This window comes from Castanea sativa, chromosome 6, assembly GCF_040712315.1.
Source record: "Castanea sativa cultivar Marrone di Chiusa Pesio chromosome 6, ASM4071231v1".
Classification (NCBI taxonomy): domain Eukaryota; kingdom Viridiplantae; phylum Streptophyta; class Magnoliopsida; order Fagales; family Fagaceae; genus Castanea; species Castanea sativa.
In genome coordinates this window covers 6,798,629-6,818,079 of record NC_134018.1, presented here as the reverse complement: position 1 = coordinate 6,818,079, position 19,451 = coordinate 6,798,629, and the positions used below count along the sequence as shown (strand labels likewise).

The 19,451-nt window shown below is 33.2% G+C and overlaps 2 protein-coding genes across 3 annotated transcripts; one reads left to right on the top strand and one right to left on the bottom strand.

Moving 5' to 3' along the window:
* Window positions 1–6,392: 6,392 nt before the first annotated feature.
* Window positions 6,393–10,563, top strand: LOC142638511 (uncharacterized). Of its 2 annotated transcripts, XM_075812540.1 has the most exons (4): window positions 6,398–6,896; window positions 9,315–9,443; window positions 9,644–9,828; window positions 9,906–10,563. In XM_075812540.1, the coding sequence occupies exons 1-4, from the start codon at window positions 6,582–6,584 to the stop codon at window positions 10,300–10,302; spliced, it is 1,026 nt and encodes a 341-aa protein (XP_075668655.1). In that variant the 5' UTR covers window positions 6,398–6,581; the 3' UTR covers window positions 10,303–10,563. The 2 variants fall into 2 exon arrangements, with proteins under 2 accessions (XP_075668656.1, XP_075668655.1); XM_075812541.1 differs by lacking the exon at window positions 9,315–9,443 and having other exon boundaries at window positions 6,393–6,896.
* A 4,581-nt stretch (window positions 10,564–15,144) lies between these two features.
* LOC142640886 (mitochondrial import inner membrane translocase subunit TIM22-3-like) lies at window positions 15,145–18,633 on the bottom strand. The gene is made up of 5 exons (XM_075815200.1): window positions 18,392–18,633; window positions 16,421–16,485; window positions 16,223–16,295; window positions 16,091–16,144; window positions 15,145–15,611 (listed from the first exon to the last, which is right to left on the bottom strand). The coding sequence occupies exons 1-5, from the start codon at window positions 18,567–18,569 to the stop codon at window positions 15,352–15,354; spliced, it is 630 nt and encodes a 209-aa protein (XP_075671315.1). The 5' UTR covers window positions 18,570–18,633; the 3' UTR covers window positions 15,145–15,351.
* Window positions 18,634–19,451: the final 818 nt, after the last annotated feature.

Genomic DNA, 19,451 nt, shown 5'->3' with positions numbered 1-19,451 from the left:
ACTGATCCACATGCGGCAATGGTGATGGCAACGGTGATGAAATTGTCTCTCCCTCACCCCCTCCTGGTTGAAACCGGCTCTCTGATCACCAATCCACGATCATCGATCCATGATCCACAAGCATCATTCCAGTCGACCCACAGCCACAAGTTCAAAAAAAATGCTCTCTTTGTCTTTGTTGGTGTGTTTGTGTGTGTGTGTGTATTTGATTTTTGGTTGATTTTGTGGTGTGACTGTGTGTGGGTTTGTTTTATTTTTGGTTGATTTTGTGGTGTGTCTGTGTTGTGGTGGTGCTGGGTTGCAATGGTGGTGGTTGGCAGTGCTGAGTTGCAGTGATGTGGGTGGTGGTGCTGGGTTTGTGTGGTTGGCAGTGGGGGTTATCAATTGCAGAGATTATGGATTGAAGAAAGAGAGAGAGTCAAGGGAAGAGAGAATGTGAGGGAAGAGAAAAGTATTAAAATAATGTATAGAAAAGCTACAGTAATAGTGCATATATGCATGACTACTATAGCAATTTTGTATATTTGCACACTTTTGCAAGCACTGATGTGGGTGTGTTTTTGGTTAAAATATGAAAAATTAAGCATTTTTTGTATTTTGTAAACTTTTGCAATCACTGATGCGGTTGCTCTTATCATCTTTAACCAGAGTCTATATCTTACAGCCTAGATAAGATAGAAGCTTCCTTGGATAGCTTGCTCTTTTCTCTCTTTGACCTTTATTTATTGTCTTTATCTAGGGTCTATATCTTACCATCTAGAACAATAGGCTTCCTTAATAAGACATAAGCTTCTTTGAGAAGCTTTCTTTTTTCTCTTTTTCACCATGTTTGTTTGGTGGAATTTTAAGGAGGATGGAAAACTGAAAAGAGAAAAATGGAGAAATAGCATTTTTAGTATCCGTTTGGTAAAGATTATTTTTGTCAACTTATTTTACTATTCAGCTTATTTTTGTTACTATTCATGAGTTCCACTGCACTTTTGGTACTATTCATGAGTTTCATTGAACTATTTCAGCTAACTTTTACCTTTATCTATAGTACTTTTAACAAAAAAAATTTTAGTTTCAACAAAATAAGCAGATCCTAAATAGACACTTAGTGGTTATTTGGTTGGGAGAGGGAGAAAAAGTGACCCGAGCCCACCAAAATGTTCTCTCCAAAATAGGGAGAAAACTTGGGTGGAGAAAGCTCAAGTTTAAGCTAATCAAAATGCCTATGTGCAGTTGCTTTTTTTTTTCTTTTTTTTTTGTTCCTTTATTCTTGTTTACTTGGGTCTCTTTAGTATGTTATTCTTCTTTACTTAATTTTCCAAGATTCAAGCATTTACAATTTAATCATGTTGGATTTCAAGCTCAAAAGCTTGATAATGAGCTCAAGCGACTAACTAATCAAACCAAGCTTGAACACTTGACATTTACTAATGAGTCGAGCTCAAACATGCACTACTAAGAAAAGTTCGACTCGTTTACAACCTTATGTAAAATGGCATAATGCATAAAATATACCTAATGAAGTCCAAATATCATAAAATATAGTTTAAAAAATGATATTTTAATAATAGAATAGGTCTTTCAAAAAGCGGTTGGGTAAAAAAAATTTATTATAAAAAAGAGTAAGTTTTTATACTAAGATAAACAAGTTAATGTGAATGTGAGGATGGGGTTCTCAATGGTCTATAAAACTGTAAAGTTTTATATCTAAATGTATGAGTTGCCATTTCCCAATAATAAAATAAATAAATGAATTTTCAGATTATCATATTCTTGGGAAAATTATAGTTTACTAGCTTAAATTATAAACCAAATTACACTATATATCAAACTACCCTAAACTTTTCGAATGCGCGTTTTACACCCTAAACTATGACACTTGTTATACTTTTCACTCCGACATTAAGTTTGTTGTTAACTTGGATGTCAATTCAAAGTTTAGGGTGCAAAGTGTAATCAAATGTATGGTTTAAGGTGATAAATTTTAGTTTTTCTTTTGTTTTTAAAACATCAAGAAGATGGGTAATTAGATATTTTCATGTGATTACATGTTTTCCCATCGAAGTTAACAGCAAACTTGATGTTAGGATACAAAGTGTAACAAGGATTAAAGTTTATGGTGTAAAATGTGCATTCCAAAATTTAGGGTGTAAAGTATAATTAAGGGTATAATTTAGGCAGTAAAGTATAATTTCCCAAGTATTTTTAGTGACAATGCGAAACCAATAATAATTGCATAAAAACTAATACCATAAACTATTATTACAAAATTCATTCATAAAATTTTATGATTTTTTTTCTTTTCTCCATCACAATAGTTGCAAAATATTTCTCAGTTAAAAAAAAAAAAAAAAAGTAATAGTTCTCAAGATTATACTGTTGGTTTAAAGATCCTTGATAAGTATTTAGTATCATGATTCCTCAGATTGTTAAGTGCAAGCCAAATTGACTTGGGTTTTCACCTCAAAGAATAATACATTTACCTCATAATACAAAAAACTTGCAAAGCATGGATCCCTAGATTGATGTATAGCCCCCAACCAATACTACAAAAAAGGACCAATACTTTTTGCGAGTTTGACCTAAGTTCTATATTCTCATTATAATTGCCGATTTTCTCTATTACTTTATGTTTTTCTCTTTCTAATGTTTCTCTTTCATTGTCTACTTGTTGTTTTTCTTCCATGAATGATTCCTCCCGGCCCTTATATACTAGTCTTAGAGATTCTCAAAATTGCCGCTTGCCCTTGTGTTGAAGCTTTGGGTGTTTTTTTTTTTTTTTTTTCATTCTCGTTCTTGTTTCTCTTTCTTGGGAACTTGCCCTTGAAGGCTTGAAAGAACCTTTGGTTGTTTTCCTCTTATGGGACTTGGGAGATACATTTTTCTAGCCAATTCAAGCATCGGCTGAGGTCAATGAGGATGGGTCTCTTCTCAAGGCTGGTGAGAAGGACATTTCGAAGATTTCTTCACTTTGATAGGGACTCTATGTATCATGCCTCCTTCCTAAAATAGTATAGATCCTTTATTGATTTGGGTGAACTTCTAAAGTGTGTTGGACATCTTTCTCTATCCATTATTTTTCTTTTTGGTCGAGGTTCCTCGAGTCTCTCCCTCATGGACTAGTTGGTTTTCACCTCTTGGTCTCAAGGTTTTGTGGGATCACTTGTCCCTTTCAATCCTTTCTCTAAGGGAACTTGGCCTTCCATGGCCTTTTCCTTGGTAAACCCTCTTTAGGCTCCCCCATTTGCTGGGCTGGTCTCATTTGAGGACCTCTTCACTTGCACCCTTTTATAGGTTCGTTTGTACCTTGTCTTAAGGCCCTTTTCCTTCTTTCTTTCATTGTTGGGCTTTTGCCCCATTTTACTTAGTTCATTTGCTTCTTTTGCATTAGCATTCCCATGAAGCCATAGGTCCGTCATACCCATGAAAGGACCATGGTCTATTTCCTAGGCTGGATATGTTTCTTTAATTTTTTGGATATCAACAAACATAAAATCCAATATATTGAGAGTATGATTGCTTTTTACGGGTGTAAATTCAAAAGTAAATAAGAACATAATTCCTAAAAATTATATTGAATAACAATACAAAAAGAAAGAAGTTTATGACCAAGAAAAAAAAAAAAAAAAAAAACTTACCCAAATCTCTACATATTAGTGCCTGCTTTCAGTTTTTGTGGGGAAATGAAAATACTAGTCTGTGTTTGATTAAGAATTCAATATCAGCATCACTTACTTTTTCTTTTTTTTCAATACTATACTATTGAGTATTGAGTCATTGACACTAACAAGAAAAAGGGAAAGAAATTATAACATAAAGGCATACCATAAACTCCTCTTAAATGTTATAGTTACCGTTAATTTCTTGAAAGTTAAGCAATCCTAAGATTTTGTGTTGGTAGTACTACATTGATAAGGACACTCCCTTAAACCATTTTTTCATAATAAATTTCACTGGATGTTGGAAATTGTTATTAATGCAAAATTTTTTGCTCTAAGCATGTTTCAAACTTTATTTTTTGCTAATTACTATATGAACCTTGTTATCCACTATTAACAAATGACCAACCACATTGGCAGTTTTTCCATTACTAACAAGTTATCAAACCAAAAATGGGGAAATTTTATTTTTGAGAAAAACAATTCGGAAATTTGTTGCAAAATATGTTACCTATTGATATATGGATTCTATATAGACCTACCTTTAGAGTCCAACTCAAAAGAGTTCTTTTATGAACACTGGCCTCAATACATGTGATTCGCATGTGTGCAACGAGAAATTTTTTTTTTTTTTTTTTTTTGAGCTATTAGAGAAAGAGAGACAAAGAGAAAGACAAAGGGAAAGAAAAAGCAATATAATGAAATGAGTAATACTAGAGATACAAACTATTTTACAAAAAAAAAAAAAAAATTACAAACTACTGATATAGTACGTAATTATTAGTAAATGAAAAAATAATGTTAATGATGGGTCTAGATGAAAACCAATAAGAAGTTGGTCACACCATCAGTTTCTAAAAATGTTGTAAAATAGTTTGTGTCTGTAGCACTACTCTAATAAAAATTATTAAAAACAAACGATATGTTTACTTTATGTCTTCTTAATTGAGTTTTGAGTGATTGTCTTTCTTTGAAATTAATGAGAACTTCAAAACAGATATGTATGATTGGATTTGATTTTTTAGACGGTTAATTGCATTAAACTCACCAGTGCTTTGGCCGGTTTTAACAAAGCCTACCCATAATTTAAAAGTTATCACTTAACCTACTTGAGGTGCCCTCCATTAGATAACTGTAACCCACCTCTCTCATTTCACCATTAAAAGCAGAAAACATATAACAAAAAAAAAAAAAAAAATCTAAAAGTGATATTTGTAAGAACTGTAAGTGTTTTTATACTTTCATTCAAGAACACTAAAAGCAAAACCCAGATCAACCCAGAATTGGATCTAGAACCCAAGTTAAAACAAAAACTTTCTAAGACTCAAGGTCAAGGCCAAAACCTCTGTCAAAACCATGCTCATCTTTTTCTCTTTTTCCTTCTTCCAAAACCAAACCCACCTTGATCTCCCAAGTATATCATTCAAAACCAAAAACCCACATGCTCAAATGCTTTCCCAACCACAATTAATCCTCCTTACACATTTAGATTCAAACCTCTTAACCCCAGTTTCAATTTCACAACAAATGGGTTTAAGTTGTTCTCTGTCAAGACCTTAAAGCTCACCCTTAATGCAAACTTCACTAGAAATTTTTTTGAATGAGCCAACCATAGCTCTGTTTTGACTTTCGCCAAAAGCAAAAGACACGGTGTTGGAAGTCAAGGGTCACCGTCGACCATGGTAGTAGAAAGAGGAGAAATGACGCTCGGAGTTATCAATGAAGAAAAGGGAGAAAGTGAGAGATTGAGAAAATAGATGGAAAATTTAGCAAAATAAAAGAGAGAGAAATTAGACAGAGAATTTTTTTTTTTTTTCACAATTGTAGATTCAACTAAGCATATAGATAGAGATTAGAGAGAGACGAGGGAGATCCTATTAGAGAAAAAATGGGAAAATAGGAGTTAAGAAGATAAAAGAGAAGAGGGACATAGAATATAATTAAAAAGACATATTTACTTAGTCTTTTTTAATGGTGAAAAGGGTGAGATAAGTTAGTGTTGTTTAACAAAGAGCACCTTAGGTAGGTTAAGTGATAACTTTTAAATCACTGGTAGATTTTATTAAAATTAGTCAAATCATAAGTGAGTTTACTGTAATTACCCATTTTTTAGAATTTAAAGAAGAAAGAGAAAAGCTAAAATTTAAGAGTTTTAAAATTAGTAATTTAGGGCCCGTTTGATAGAGGAGTTTGAGTTGAGTTGTTTATAGTTTTTTGAAATATGTGTGGGTGAAAATGTATGTAAAAATGTGTGTAAAGTTGTTTAAAATTTGGTAGAGTAGGTTTGAACCACTCTACTAAACAGACCCTTAAACTTTCTAAACACAATAATTTGAGAATATTTTAGTCATTAAAAGCTAGAAGTCCAGTAAGAATTCAAACTAAGGAAGCCGAATAAATAATAAAATCTCATAATATTTTCCTCAATTCAACCATCATCAGAAATCAAAATGAAATAAAATAATATTTTATTGGACTCATCACAACTTAGAACACAACCCAGAACAAGATATGAAAATGTTTGGGGATGTTTGGTATATATGTTTGAAAACATGTGTTTTATTATTTAAAAATATGTGTGAAAATACGTATAAATGAAAAACGTATGAAAATAAATGAAATATTTTTTGAAAATTGAAAATACTTATTTAAACAAGACCAAACAGGCCGTTGAGAACTTGTGGTGCACTGGACTTTTTCTAGTCCGGTCGTCCCATAAATGTTACACGTGTGACCAAAGCACCCCTAGTTACTTTCAAAATTCCCAACCTGACATGTCTGTCTGTAACTGTAAGAGTAAACATCGATGTACTCACACAATCAGATGCTTTCTTGATTCAGAACAAAGTTGGGACTCTCTATCCCAGAATCCTTATCAGATGTTCTCCTTTTACAAGTTGGGAAAAGTACAACTTGCTGTGCCACCAATCCATGTTGCATAGAAAAATCCCATTATTACAGTTAATGCCCTCATACATACCCACTTTGGAGCAGCCAATACATGCGAAGTACCAATCTTTGACACATTTGGAGGATATGAGAATGGGTTTCTCAATGGTGGGTTCATTCGGTTCTCAGATTTGGGCGAGAAATTCTCATCAAAGGAAGTTAAAGTTTGAATCTTTTAGTCACAGAAGGAAACATATCCTAGATTTCAACTTCTCAAAGCTTCGGTCTCATCCGGCAAAGATTTTGTTGAGCCAGCGTGATGCATTTGAATTTGAGGAGAGAACCAGCCCAAATGAGGTAAACCCACTTTGACTTTTCATTTTTTCTCTGGTTTTTTTTGGAGTACTTGGTATTCTGCAAGTGCGAATTCATTCATTTTTAATAGGACAACAAACCAAATTGAGGTTAACCCACTTAGTAATATCCCCTTTATTTTTTCTCTTTTGGGGGTTTTATCTGAGCTACTAGAATTTTCAATAGGAACTAGGAAGTTGTTTTGGTTCTCTGCTGCAATACCAGAGCACAGCTTCATAGAGTGGTTAGCAATGAAAGACAGACTCTCAACTAAAGCGAGATTGATACAGGGGGGTTTCATTGGGGATAGTCTATGCCCCTACTGCAAAATGATGATTGAAACTAGGAATCACTTGTTCTTTGAGTGCCCTTTTAGCAAAAGAATTTGGCAAGCCATAATGGAGCTTAGTTTAGTTCCTAGTATACCCTATAAATGGGAGGAGGTGGTCAACTGGGGAATAAATCACCTACTGGGCAATAACTTCAAAGTTTCTTTGTGTAAGGTGGCTTGATGGGCCACTGTTTATCATATTTGGATACAAAGAAACAATAGAATTAATGGATGAAGCATCAAAACCAAAGAGCAGCTGATTAAAAGTAAAAGGGATGTCAAGGGAAGAATGGAAGGAATTTTTTTTCAAACTCCTAACAGTAGCACTCTTGCCTTCAATTGGGGGTTTTACTGTGTGTACTTGTTTTAGCTCATTTGTAGTGAGCTATAGTGTTAGGTGTAGCAAAGTGTTTGAGCCTTACAGGGAGTTCTAGTTTTGAGTGTATAATGCAGGTTGTGGGTTGTGCTAGAGCTTATGCTCTGCTTTGTATGTTGTTTGTTCTAGGCAAGGTTTTTGAGTTTCCTTGTGGGACCTTTTTTCCTTGTTTCCTTTGTTTTGTGGTAATAAATTTTCTGGATTGACAAAAAAAAAAAAAAAAATTATACTAGAATTTTGTTGCTATTTGTAGAATTAGTGGAACCCCAAAATTTGTTGTAAAGGAACAGTTTTTTACTGACCGCCTTTTTATGGAGTACCTATACAGGCTATACTGAAGCAGACTGAAAAAGAAGATACAGGTGAAAATGATGATAGTTTTTCCTAAAATCCAATCAATATGAATATTTTACCATATACAACTGAGTTCACAAGTGTATATGAATATTTTACTATCAGGCTGTTGTGAAGATAATTTATTTACACATGGATGCAAAACCAAAATTAGTAAAGTGGATTGTTACCTGGAGTGTGCATTGGGTTTTTTACCAGAATAATAGTCATGCTATGAACAAAGAATTTTTTAAAAGAAAATTGAAGAGAGTTAATAAAAAAGTTTAACAACTCAACAGGAACAAAGATTTTTTGGATTAGATTGGTTTCACTTCACAGGACATGTTTATTGTACAGTGTCAGTGAATCTGGATAACCATGTTGAATATTTTATGCACTAGGAACAAATTTTATTTTTCTCAAACAATAAGATAACAAAGAATTTGAAGCATAATTATTAGTTGCTCTCTGAAGTGAAGGGGATGTCTATGCTTGGTGACTAGGCTATAATTTTAGCATCAATTCTGGTGTTGGATTTATAAATTTAACAACGCAGAAAGTATTCAATCCATTTTATGCATTTTAATTTGTCAAGTATGGGATTTTGAATGCCTGTTCTGCAGCGTGTGCTTTGAGCTTGGACATCTCCTCTGTCAATGCTGCTAAAAAACTATTTGAATAAAAGATTTGTGATGAGAATCATAGGAATGAGTAGGATCTTGTGGGGTGCGGTTTGAATTTAAGCAAGTACAAATCATAAACATGTAGCAACTTTGTTGATGAAACTCTTTTGTATTTTATCAAGAGGGATGCTTCCCATTTTGTTGCTGATCGCCAGTTTCTGGTAGTTAGGCTGGACATACAAGCCTTTTCAACTGATAAGCAAATGCATCGTATTTCCTGCTTGTGATTTCTACCAAACCAATTGGATTTTTAATCTCCTATTGTATAACTTTTATGTTAAGATTGATTATACTTTGGCAGGCAAGTAAGATTACAACTCTAGCAAGGCAAATGAACAACTTACCTAGGTTGAAACAAATAGCATTCTTTTATATATATATATAAAATTAAAAAATTAAAAAAATCTAAATTCATTTTTAAGTACTCTCCAGTTCATGCTTGATTATTTGAGCCCTGTTACTTTCTTGCCTACATGACCAATTTTAATTTTAATATCATTTTGCGGGTGGGGGGTAGAGAATTGAAACTGGACAATGAAATTTAGGGATCGTAACAGGATTTAGGATTTCTTATTGGTTGTTCCACGAGTAGCATGCTTTAAGAAATTTTGTGAATATTGAGAATGTATCAAATGTCTTGAAATTTTAATGAATTTTTGAAAAGGTTTAGTAGGTAATTTGGCTGTATTGTTTGAAAGGTCAGAAAAGAGATACAGCAATGCTATGAACTCATACACAGACTTGGGAGGGGGGTCGTGTATTTGGGTTCTTCAAGGATGGGACCAGCTCATTCTCATTACCTGCAAACACAAGAGTTGGGTAGAGAGGCAAGTGACTTTATATATTGATTACTGCCTGCTTTTCCTGGCATACATGCATGTAAATTTTGGTATCCAAATCACGTATTCACATGCATCAAGAATGGTGACACATGGAAGCACAAAATCACATATTGCATCCTGAAACATACTTTTCCTATTAATTGAGGTTAACTTTTTCTTATGATCTTCCATCATCCATGGGACAGATTGCAAGTCTTTTGGACTGCACTTCATGGAGTGGGGTTGGCCCTGGGTTAATGGATGCTGCTACTAAAGGTGCTTTACAAGCAGGAAAACCAGTGGGTGGATTTAAGATAGGCAAAGAAGCTGGTGAATGGACAGCCTCAAATTTTCATCCATATCTACCTCCAGAAACTTACCTTACTTGCAGGTAATATACTATTGTTGCTACCTTATCATTGGATTTTGATGCTTCTCAGTTGCATTAACTGCCTTTTAATAATGCAGGTTTTTTTCTGCAAGGAAGCATGGGTTGGTGGATGCTATAGTTAGGAGCAGTAGTTCTGATAGAACTGCCGTTGTTGCTCTTCCTGGTGGTATTGGTACACTAGATGAGGTGTTTGAGATATTAGCATTAATTCAACTGGAACGTATAGGATCAAAGCTTCCTGTTCCCTTCCTTTTAATGAATTATGACTCATTCTATTCAAAGTTATTAGACTTTCTTGATGATTGTGAGGGTTGGGGTACAGTTTCCAAAGGAGAGGTTGCATCACTATGGACGGTTTGTGACAATAACTCAGAGGCTTTGACTTATTTAGCAGAATTTTATAATCTCCCTCTTAGTGACAAAGATAAACATGGAACTGAACTGCAAAGTATTCGTGGCACAGTTTCTTCATAATTTTTGCAGTTGACAATGATTTGATTGTTATGAGATTCTTTTCCAATCCATATGATATTACGTGTAATAGATGTAATGGCATCAAGAATGTTGCACACTAACGATCATTCCAAAATTTAGAAATGGATGCTTTAATGTCTCTTTGGAATGGGGAAAACTATTATGAAATCCTGGTTCATTGATCTGTAATATGTCATAATTCAGCTTGGAATTATTTGACTGAATCTGGTTTCAAGTAAAAGAATTGTAGTTTACAGTTAATTTTATGATCAAGTTAAAAATGACTCTCACCTATAGCTTTCAGTGAGCAGCCAGAAATTGCCATTGTTGGTTTTCTAATTCACTTGATGATGTGTATTCATTCTTTGTACCTTAAGCTGATTTTTATTTGGTTTTCTTTTCTGGAAATTTGGAACCATTAACTGATTGACATTCTTTTCAAAACAGACCACGAACAATATGGTTATAGGATAGATCAGATTCATCAGAATATGGCAAAAAGAATAACTGTTTACGCTTGAAGTTAGAAAGTTAGAACTAGCTGTGAGAAATGAGAACAATACTAAAGCAACTAATCATGCCAAGAGGCCCAAGACACGCAAAGAAAGCAAGTACCCAAAATTCTGTAAAAACTTGTGCACTCAAGACTTTGAAGAGAAATGTGGATAGTGTTTACAGCTCTTAAAAATTGTGTACTTTATATATTCCTTTGATGGAGGACCGGGGACACATGCTATTTATAATTATAGGAACTTCATAAAAACATATGAATACTTCATATATTCAAGACTTTGAAGAGAAATTGGGATCCCGTCAACTCAACGTTTTTTTCTTAAGCACTCCTTACGTAAGGAGTTTGATCTATATACTACATAAAAGCTTAAGGGAAGCATTTATAATTTTTATGCTCATGTCGAACCACATCGGTCTACTTATTCTACTTTTGTCCATTTCGGCCTGTTCGGCCCAGTTTGGTTCGGTCCATTTCTGTTCCCTTCGGTGATGCTTTAGGAGAGGCTTATATTGAAAGATGAGTTGTTTTATTGACAATTATGTCAACTTTTCAGAGTAACGATAGTAGGTTATTGATAAAATAACATTTTTCTTATATTATTAAAGTTTTATATTTTTTTTCTAATATAAATGACGAATTTACTTATATTTATTTCCTTTTTAGACCGTTCAAGACGTATAGATAATAAACCGTTTGTAAAAAATGCTAGAAACAAAATAATCACATCAATTTAGGAAGTGTTTTAGACTAGTACTTATAAATTTCATCTATTATTTTCATTTTTTACTTAAGAAAAAACACAAAATGTCTTCCATTTTTCAATGATTTGTGATACCAAAGGGGGTATGGGAAGGGGGGTTATTAAATGTGTTTTAAATAAAGTTAGTCATTAACCCCAGGCAATAACTAAAATCAAAATTAATATATGTCACAAAGGTGATATTAACACCATGTCAACCCATTTGCTTCTCATCATAAAATTTACTGATGGGATTATTTTAATTAATCTGTTTTAAGAGAAAATTCATAATTTCCTTCATTATTGAAATAATACAATTTTGATAAAATTATTATTATTTAGTAAATGTTACATCCTCTAAACTCGGGTCAAAAATGTGAAAAATTAGCGAAAATAATCAAAGTTTACAAAACTAAGAAGTTGATATATGAGAATGAGATTACTAAGAAGTTGATATCATTTGGTATCAACGTTTTTTTTTTTTAACCTCATGTCTTTTTTTTTTCTTTTTTTTCCGAGTGATTCATACATGTTTCACTGAAACAGTAAAAGTGAAAATGTCGTACCATAAAAATATTAGTTTCAGCTTGAAGTTATTGTAAATTAAGCATCCATTATTCAAACTCTAAATATTATTGTTACATAAAGAAATAATATTATTGTGCAAATTGTGTTATAAGACAATAGCTCGTGGTCGATGATGTTGAGAAAGGAGAGTATTTGTTGAGGAATTCCGCATATGCAGTTTTTACCCTTTAGATCATTCGCACTGGCACTGCTATATGCTAAGTGTTGGCAACTTTTACCATTTTCGCACAAAAATCAAGTTTTATTCGGACTTGTAAAAACTAACTATTGCAAAAATTTTGCAATAATGCTACAATGCAATTTCTAAAAAAAAAAAAAATAAAATAATAAAATAATAATAATAATAATAATAATAATAATAATAACTAATATTTTATTTACTTACTTTATCAATTCCTCTCTCTCACCGGGTTTTGGATTTTGTTTTTATTTGGATTTTGGGATATATTATTTTATTGTGTAAAAATTTTATTTTAATGTGTTGTATTGTAAAATAAAAGTTGAAATGCTGAGAGTATTGTAAAATAGTATAATATAATTGATAAAATATCTCTTTGGGATGGTAAAATATGATGGAATAGAATTTTAAGATGTGAATGCTCTTAGAAAGTATAAAGAGAACAAATGAAAGCTGAAAAAACACGCAATGTACAGAATAGACTGAATTCTACTTGATTGAACCGAATTAGATTGAATGAGATCGAGTTAGATCAAACGGACTGAATGGGACTTAAGTGGATCAGATTGGACTACAATGGATGAATTGGACCAAAAGGATTGTACGGACCTAATTGGATTGAAATTAACTGAAGTGGACCAAATGGACTGTAAAAACGTATGTATTCAAAATTTTGAAGAGAAATTTGGATGGCGTTTACAACTAAAAAATGTATATAATTATTGGGTAGCTTATTTTTCCCAACTTATTTGGGTACAATTTTCTAAAATCTCTTTTTTTTTTTTTTCTTAGTTATAATTTATCAAAACCTTACTAAAATGTGTCTCTCTTTTAAATACAAGGTGTCCAAAACAAGTTCTCCAAATGGATATTAAGAATAATCAAAGAGATAATAGGAGAATAAAATAATCACTTCATGTCAAGAAATACACTTTGGCTAATGATCAAAATTCTTATGTTATGTGTGAATGTGAATGACAATTGTGTGCCACACACATTACATGGTTCAAGCAATTAGATGAAAACTATTATACAACCAAATAATTGGTATTGTATACAAAATTTATTTATAATGTCTTTCTCAGTTAACAATAGAAAGGCATACTTTTTTCTCTCTTATTGAATGATGAAGTGAAGTCATCTACAAAGCGACAATAACGAAAGTGCAAGAATCTCAATTTTAACACCAATCAATCGAAACCAAAAAAAAAAGAAAAAAAAGAAGCAATTTCATGACTTCTGTGTACACAACTAGAACATTCAATGAGGAAAATTGGGAAATCCAAAACTCAATATTAACACCAATCAATCGAAGAAAAAAAAAAAGAAAAGCAATTTCATGACTTCTATGTACCCAACTAGAACATGCAATGAGAAAAAATTGGAAAATCCAAAAGTCTTGCACAGTGGAAAAGGAAAAAACAATTATGCAAGATTTTTTGGGAAGTCGACTGCACTTAATTTGCAAACAGCTAAGAAAAATCTTAATCAAATATCAAATACCCCTAAAGAGTATCATATATGTGTGATTTAGATTTAAAAAAAAAAAAAACAACTAACAAAAAAAATAACAAATATTAAAATTGTCCTAAATAGAAGCCATAAATCATATCCGAAGCGACTGCCAACCAGTTTCTTCAAAAATACCCTTGCTTAGAGATCTCTAAAATATTTACAGATGCATCACTAATACCCTTGCTTATATATTGAAGGGTTGCTTAGTTTCAATGAAACTGCTTTTATTCATGGCAGAAATATAGCAAAAATATATTCTTCATGCCCAAGAGAGAGTTATCTTCACGAAATATATGCACAATTAAAGGTTATCTTCACGAAAGCATATCACTCAGTTGAATAGAGTTTCTTACTACATTGCCTCATAACTTATGGGATTCTTGTGAAGGATATAGCTTGGGACTTGGGTCAAAGAGTTTATTGCCACTCATTTTTTTTATTAAATAGATTTTACATTTTTTAAAAAATTAAGGAGGAAAAGATTGGGGCAAGATGACCATTTGTCTCCCAAGGTGATCTATATAAGGTGGTGCTAAAGTGCATGGGGGTATGATCTGTGTTCAAAATAGGGGTAGGTTAATGATCCTAAACAAACCACTCAAAACTTTTCTTGAACAGAGAGTAAGTCAAATTTGGAAAAAGTTTGAAAAGTAAAAAAATATTAATATAGATCTTGAGAACCAGTGACGGAGTCGCATGAAATTTGGTAATCTCAATGAAATTGAAGTGAGGAAAATTCAGAGAGTTGTGATCATTACCTACACTACTTTTCTACCAAGTTCCTTCATTTTTGCTTCTATTGGACAATATTTTATTTACGATTATTTTTATTTTTGTTAAAATTTTTATTTAACAGTCAGAATATGGTCTTATATAATAATGTCTTATTAGTTATGATATGTCTCCTAAAGTTCATAGTATCAATTTATGTAATTTTCCCAAGTTTACCTTTTTGACAATTTTTAGCTTAATTTCATGCCTAACACGAATTAGGGGTTTCTAGACATCCTAGGACTTCTGTAGTACATATTAGTAGTTTTTATTCAAACTAATCAATAATAGAATATCTTTCTCAGTGGATTCCAAAGCAATTTTCCCCATGGCTTCAATGATCTTTTGGGAATATAGAGGTTTATTCTTAAAATGGACATTCTATTTCTTATGGCTATCCCACTGCGTTTGTTACGCCTCAAAAGAATTGAAGACTTGCACAGTATGCACTATGCAGCACCGTACTGGAAAAGAATTAAATCAGCTCTCTCCCCCCATAACTACTGTGTTTGGTTTTTCAAGTGTTAAAACTATGAGTGACTTTTAGTCTTAGAACTATTTAATTGAACCATCAAATCGAGAACTAAGTCACAATTTATAGCTCAATTCACAACGAATATTAGAATCGCAACTATAAATTTACAGTTTACAACATGACCATGTCTTTCCAAAAAGAAGAAGAAGAAGAAGAAAAACGGGGGACCTAGAGATCTGCAGAAGATCAAAAACACATCCCAAAATTTCTCAGTGAGATGTGGGAAAACTGCTCCTATTACGGTTCTTCAAAGACATGCAAAAAGCGGAGAACGCCCCTTTCATTTCATCTGGAAGAGGGAGCTGAAGTTGAAGGGGAAGTGCCAAAGATGGATGTACGTGATAATGCTCATTTTTCTTTCTCAACGAAAATGGTTCCGCAAGTGCTGGCTGCTGCTTGTTAAGCCCTTCAAGGACAAATGAGAATGCACCAAAAGTGAGGCAGCTTTGTAGAAGAGCTTGGGGAGCACCTGCAAAATCATTTCGAGTGGAAATAAGGCTCAATTACTACCATATACATATCTATAGGAACTTCTATAGATTTGCATACGGTAAAGGCAATCAAATGAACACTAATCAATCATCTGTAGCTATGAAATTCCAAATTTTATGTTCAACAACAAAGACAATTCAAAATGGAGAAATTGGCAAGATGAGACATTGAAGGTTCATACAGAAACTGCCCTCCTCTACCCACAAAAACCAAAGGAAAGGTACAATTCCAATCATTTAGAAAAGAGTGAGTTTTTAGCAACATGAATACATAGATACAAGATGGAATATAGCCATATGTGCTTCATATAAGCATGATCCAAGACTCTTTCCAAAACCAAAATATGTTCCACGAAGGATTTTGGTGAGGTGGAAGGAGGCAAGGAAGGACTAGGTACTTGATACTGAATATCCAAGTTTTATAGTTAACTTTATGTATTACTGGGATATTGGATACCTGGGAAACTTAGAGCAAGACCAGTGCAACATCCTGCCACTCCAGCATTAATAACTGCAGACAGAATAAATGATTAAAGAAAATATGAATGTACACAACTTTTGTGCAAGTTCTATGGTTAAGGTAACATACCATCATCTTTTCCCCGGAGCCTCTTCAAAATGCAGACAACCAAACTGTGTACTCCAGACAAAACTGCAAATGTCTGATAAGGACAAAGACAGAAAAAGGAAACCTTAACATACAGCATAAATAACAACAAAAATAGAAAAGGCCTCAAAACATTCTATTCGTCTAATCAAAGTGTGGTAAACTTCTGGGATTTCGCACCTTTGCAGAAGATCCTGCCTCTCCAAAAGATCCTTTAAAGCCTTTCTTCTTAATCAATCCCGCACCTGGTACATATCACATATCCTTCGTATAAGTTAAGATTAGAACTTCTACTTGACATGTTTGGAGAATCACAAATTTCTTACTACATACAAAACCAATCATCAACGGAGCCTTGATCATTACAACAAAATACTGTGAACCAATAAGGTTATCTGAATTCCCCATAACTATTTCTTTTATCCAGCATCTTGCTAGTGGCTAGTGCATGCAAAAGAGTGTAATACTATATACTTAGAAGGGGCATAGCCCCACCAAACTTTCTAAAATTTTAAGTTGTACCCTTATATTAACCCCCCCCCCCCCCCCCCACAACCCCCCCAAAAATACAAAATAAAAATTTTAAAAAATCTTCTTGTTTCCTACATGGCCCCCTTAATTTAGTTTAGTTGTCATAATTGTTAGGAAACTTACAATTTACTCCCTTGTGCTTTGGTCCTATTACCATTTAGTCGCACAAAAATTTTCAATTGCTATAATTTGCTAGGATGCACGGACACGGGTACAGGTACGATACAGCGAAAAGAGCAATTTTTACAATATTATAATATGATACGCCAATTAGAAAACCTTTACGACACTTGTACGACACGTGTATGGCACTCCAAATGAAGTGTCTGTGCATCCTAGATTAATTTGACCCCCTAAATTTTGGATTAAAATGAAATCTTTAACAGGCCTTCCGACGGAATCCTAACAATTTCTTTTTTGTCCTCCAAACCTTAGGGAGGTCCAATCTAGCAATCAGAAGTTTGTGGACTAAACTGTGACAGGGACAAATCAAGGGAGGGTAAATTGTAATTTCCCCTAAAAACTTTTTGACTTTGGCCCCCCCAAACTCTTTAAAGTCTAGTTCTGCCTCAGCCTGGAACCCTGTATTGCTCTAGGAGTCCTGAATTTAGATCTCCATCAGGAACTTAACCATGATTTATGAAGTTGAGGGTGTGACAATATCATAAAAAAATTTTCATTCCCCCCACCAAAAAAGAGTGGCCTCACAATGGATAATCCTGCAAACATCTCTTCACTGATGCAGTCCTAGATTCACAGGTGCAACATAACCTCACAAATAAAAGTACAAAAAAAAAAAAAAAAAAAAAAATTCCCCTGCTAAGTACTAAACTTTCATTCACAATCCTCTCCATTTCTTTCCCCTGCTGACATCAACTGGGTCTTTTTTTTTTTCTTCATAAGTTCAACACAACTAAAACTACTTTCCTTCACAATCCCTCCATTTCTCTCCCCAACTGCCATCAACTAAGTCTATATTTTTTCTTCATAAGTTCAACACAACCACTAAAACTACTTTCCTTCACAATCCTGAATCCCCTCCATTTCTCTCACCCACTGGCATCAACTGGGTCTACTCCTTTTTTTGGATAAGTTCACTGGGTCATCTATAACAATCACTACAGCCTTAGTTTGCATAAAATTACATCACTCCTCAATTTAACTCAAAAGAAACCAAAACCATAATGCAACAATTTTAACATCTCAGGTATGTGTCTTAAGTCTTAACACACACTCAAAATTCACTTGGAAAGTTAAAACAAACCCTCACCACCCTGCTTATGTACACTGCATAATCAAGTACACAGCACTCCTATTTGTCAATCAAGCTCAATCACAGACTAGGAACTACACAAAAATACAAAAAAAAAAAATTTATTAATTAATCAAATTAACCATTTCCAATTCAATCACACCAGAGTAACTTAATTTCCCCCAATACTTAATTAACACATTTAATTGTCAAAAAGGAAAATTTATTTTCAAACATCCCCAACAAAATTCCCAAAACAAAAAACAACAACAACAATAATAATAATTCAATTATATATCAAACAAAAAATCATATATTATATACTTATATGTGTGTGTATGTATTAGAGAGAGAGAGAGAGAGAGGACCGTAGCCGAAGATGGAGCCCATGAAGGCGCCGCCGAGGGAGTCGCCGGCGAACCTCATGAGGCAGACGGCGGAGCCATTGGGAGTAGGGACTAATGCGTTTGAGGGATTAGGGTTCGGGTTTGGATTGGTCTCGATTTCGGACTCGGAGTCGGGTTTTGGAGAATCCGTAGTCGCCATAGCTCTCTCTCTCTCTGTATCGCTATCCAATTCCTCACAGAAGGAGAATATCGAATCTGATATTGTACAAAGTAGTAGTATCTTTTTCATATCTTTATAAACGACGTCGTCGTCTCTAACACTAACACAATAATAATAGTAATAATAATAATAATAATAGTAATAATAATAATAATATATTCCTAAACATACATTAAAGTTTCTTGTTCTCGAATAACAAATTTATGATTAATACCTTGGTTAAATAAAAAATTGAATAATATAAAGTTAGTAAATTTTATTTTTATAAGTTTATAAGCAAAAATCATTCTATATAATTAAATCAAATAATATTATTTCAACTATAAGTTATTTATTAAATTATTGTAAAGTGATTAAAACGTTTTGAGGTACTTTATATTGAAAAAATAATAAATTGATTGAATAGTTCATGAACAAGCTCGACAAGAAAATAAACCAAGCTTGAATATGTAATGTAATTTGTTGATGAGCTCAAGCTCGGCTCGTGTTTGAAATAAATGAATGAACAATTCTAAACTTTTACTACTAAATTCAGCTTGATTTGTTTACAACCTTCCATTGGATTGAGTTACCTTAAACTTTAGAGTAATCATCATGTGAGGCGTGGTTTGGGATTTAGTAGAGTAACTTATTTATAAATATGAAAAGGTGTTACAAAAACAGGGATGGTAAAAATTCTCCATCCCACTTGACCCACTTTTCTTGCCCTAAAGAGGTAATGAGATACAAATGAATTTTGCTAGTCTCTGTGATCTGGTCCCACTCCACCTTGAATGTGTGTATAATTAATATATTTAAACTAGTAATATATATATATATATATATATATATATATATCTTATTTATTTGTAACTTTTTTTT